The following is a 2,738-nucleotide window of genomic DNA, read 5'->3' on the forward strand; positions in this document are numbered from 1 at the left end:
ATGAAAGGCATTTTAAGGCCGACTTGTATGTCTGAGTATTAAGTAGCTTTTTGTTCAAATATCTTTTTTTTCGTCTCTTCCCCAGTTACATCAGCTGGCAATCATCTCAACAAACTCCTGTTTGCTTTTGCAATCTCTATTTTCTTCCTGGTTCAGACCTGTAACTAACCCTTTCTCAGCTGCTAGTATAATGCACTCTTCTCTGAACTTGTTCACACTACAATGCATCAGAGTGTATCTTCTTTACAAACAAGGTTGCTTGTTCACCATTGCTGTCAGCGGCTTTAAACATCAAAGACAACACTGATACATTAAGCAAAGAATGTTCTGATATCTGTTTTCTTTCCATGCAACACAATTTCTTTAAGGTCAGTCAGATCATTTTGTCATCCACTGTAGTCTCCAAAAGTTATTTCAATTTTAATTGGTGACATTTTGAAAATATTAGCATATGATATAAATTTATCTATTGTCTTGATCAATCAAACCCAAAAAAGTGGATAAAATTAGCAATCTCATAGCATCAATGCTGCAATAAGACTACATTTGTCTAAATTACCCTATACCTTATTGTCTTGAGACATCTAAATAAGCTTTGTCTAGCTTTATGAATAATACTAGACATGTAAATGATGACCAAATGACTTTTGCAAATAGGACTGAAAAAATTAATTATTTGATCAGTTATAGACTACAAGCAAACCTTGTCCAATGTCATTATATTTTCTTCATCTATCCCCTACTACTATTCGTAGGTTAGAAAACAGCACACACGTACGATAATTATATTTTATTCAAGACTGTATGCAAAGTTACTTAATTTATTTTTTTTACTAATTTTACTGCAATGTGTACGTACTTTTTAATTGACCAGAAATAGAAGACAGATCCTTCAAAAAAAGATATCTTATTAGATATCAGCAGAAGGTATAGAAACATGGATTCAATGTGCTTTTCTTTTAAATTACCAAAGTGCAAACGTGACCCCATGGAACCTTTTGGCCAAATAGGCTTTGAACAATTAGACTTCCAGCCTAGAGAGGAGTCAAAAGCCCCAAAATTACCAGGGATTGACCTGATTGTTTGGATGCAATCTCTAAAAAAACAGGGTTAGACTTTTGTTTGATTCAATTCAATTATCTTACAGTTATACCTTCCTATATTTCTCTTTTTTTCCCAGTCTTTCCATAAATCCAACAAAAGGAATTATGATAATTATAGAAAACAGGTTTCAATCTCTTTTCAAAGGTTTTCTCAATCTGATGAGGGGTGGTGCTTAAAATCACAATTTACGAGGTTTGGTTATAGAACTACTGTATTCTCATTCTACAAATATTTGACCTTAAAACAAGTTGTCTTATAGATTTTCTTATATCTTTGTTTCTCAAGGTATAGATAATAGGGTTCAATGCTGGGGTTATGACTGTAAAAATCATAGCTGCCACCCTGTCTTTTTCTATCGTATTTTCAGATGCAGGTCCAAGGTAGATACATATGGCTGTCCCATAGTATAAGACGACAATAATAAAGTGTGAGGAACATGTTGAAAAGGCTTTGGATCTTCCATCAGAAGAACGTATCTTCATGAGATGTTTCATTATAAAGCAATAGGACAGCATGAGCATGACAAAAGCAAAAGTGCTGAAGATACCAGTGACAGCAGCTAAAATGACCTCGTTGATGTGAGTGTCCGTACAAGCCAACTTTATCACTGGTTTAATATCACAGAAGAAGTGGTTAACTATATATCCACTGCAAAAAGGAAGTGTCGATGACATGACCACATGCATTGAGGTAATAATTAGACAGACACTCCATGAGCCAAATACAAGTTGGATGCAAGTGGTTTTCTTCACAATGGTAACGTATCGTAAAGGGTAACAAATTGCAATGTACCGGTCAAATCCCATGACAGCTATGATAACCCCTTCTGTACATCCAAACACATGGAAAAAGAACATCTGAGTGAAACATCCTTTCAAAGAAATATTGTTCTGTACCCAAAACCCAACCATCATCTTGGGGACTGTGGAAGAAGAGATACATATGTCCACAAAAGACAGGCTAGCCAGCAAGAAATACATAGGAAAGTGAAGGTTTAGATCCTTAATTACTAAAGAATAAATTGTGAGATTGCCCATGATGTTAAGGAGGTAGAAGAAGACCACCACAAAAAAAAGGATCTTCTCAAGCCATATTAAGTCAGTGATCGGCAAAAGTACAAAAAAAGTTGGAGATGAATAATTCAGCCTTTCCATTGCTAAATGCCAGTCAAGAGAAGATGAAGAAAAAGATAATTCATTATCACATAGTGGCAAATGTCTACAATGGACTCATCAGAGGTCTGAAATTCTATAGTTGACTGTAGACATCTGATATCTTTTATAAAGCACATGCAAACAAAACACATACAAATTAACCTACCACATAGTGTTGTAAATTAAGTCATGAGAGCTGGCCCCAAACATGATCAAATCTGTTCATGTCTAAGTACACCTCTGGACAACAGGGCTTACTAGGCAAACTCCATGGTAGGTTTATATTAAGTTGGAGATAATGGTAAGCAGGCCCATAAAAGTAATATAGTTCCAAGCATATGATTTATTGTGCTCTAAGGCCCATGGAAGTTCTTTGCATTATACAAAATTGTTGACACCCACCAATTTTAAATGGGAACTGTACTGTACTTTCAACTATCTTTGCATAAATCAATAATAAAATTGAAAAACTGATTATAA

At 34.8% G+C, this 2,738-nt stretch overlaps 1 protein-coding gene across 1 annotated transcript; it reads right to left on the reverse strand.

Annotated features, from left to right (window-relative positions):
• Nucleotides 1-1,310: 1,310 nt before the first annotated feature.
• On the reverse strand, nt 1,311-2,258 carry LOC141153033 (olfactory receptor 1M1-like). The gene has a single exon (XM_073637707.1). It carries the CDS (start codon nt 2,256-2,258, stop codon nt 1,311-1,313), a length of 948 nt encoding a protein of 315 aa, XP_073493808.1.
• Between the last annotated feature and the right edge of the window lie 480 nt (nt 2,259-2,738).

Source organism: Phyllobates terribilis, unplaced genomic scaffold (genome assembly GCF_046119375.1).
Source record: "Phyllobates terribilis strain yellow unplaced genomic scaffold, ASM4611937v1 Scaffold_7__3_contigs__length_470593459, whole genome shotgun sequence".
Classification (NCBI taxonomy): Eukaryota; Metazoa; Chordata; class Amphibia; order Anura; family Dendrobatidae; genus Phyllobates; species Phyllobates terribilis.

Excerpts from the sequence above, each read along its gene's own strand:
- LOC141153033 (XM_073637707.1), bottom strand. The coding sequence starts at position 2,258 with ATGGAAAGGCTGAATTATTCATCTCCAACTTTTTTTGTACTTTTGCCG.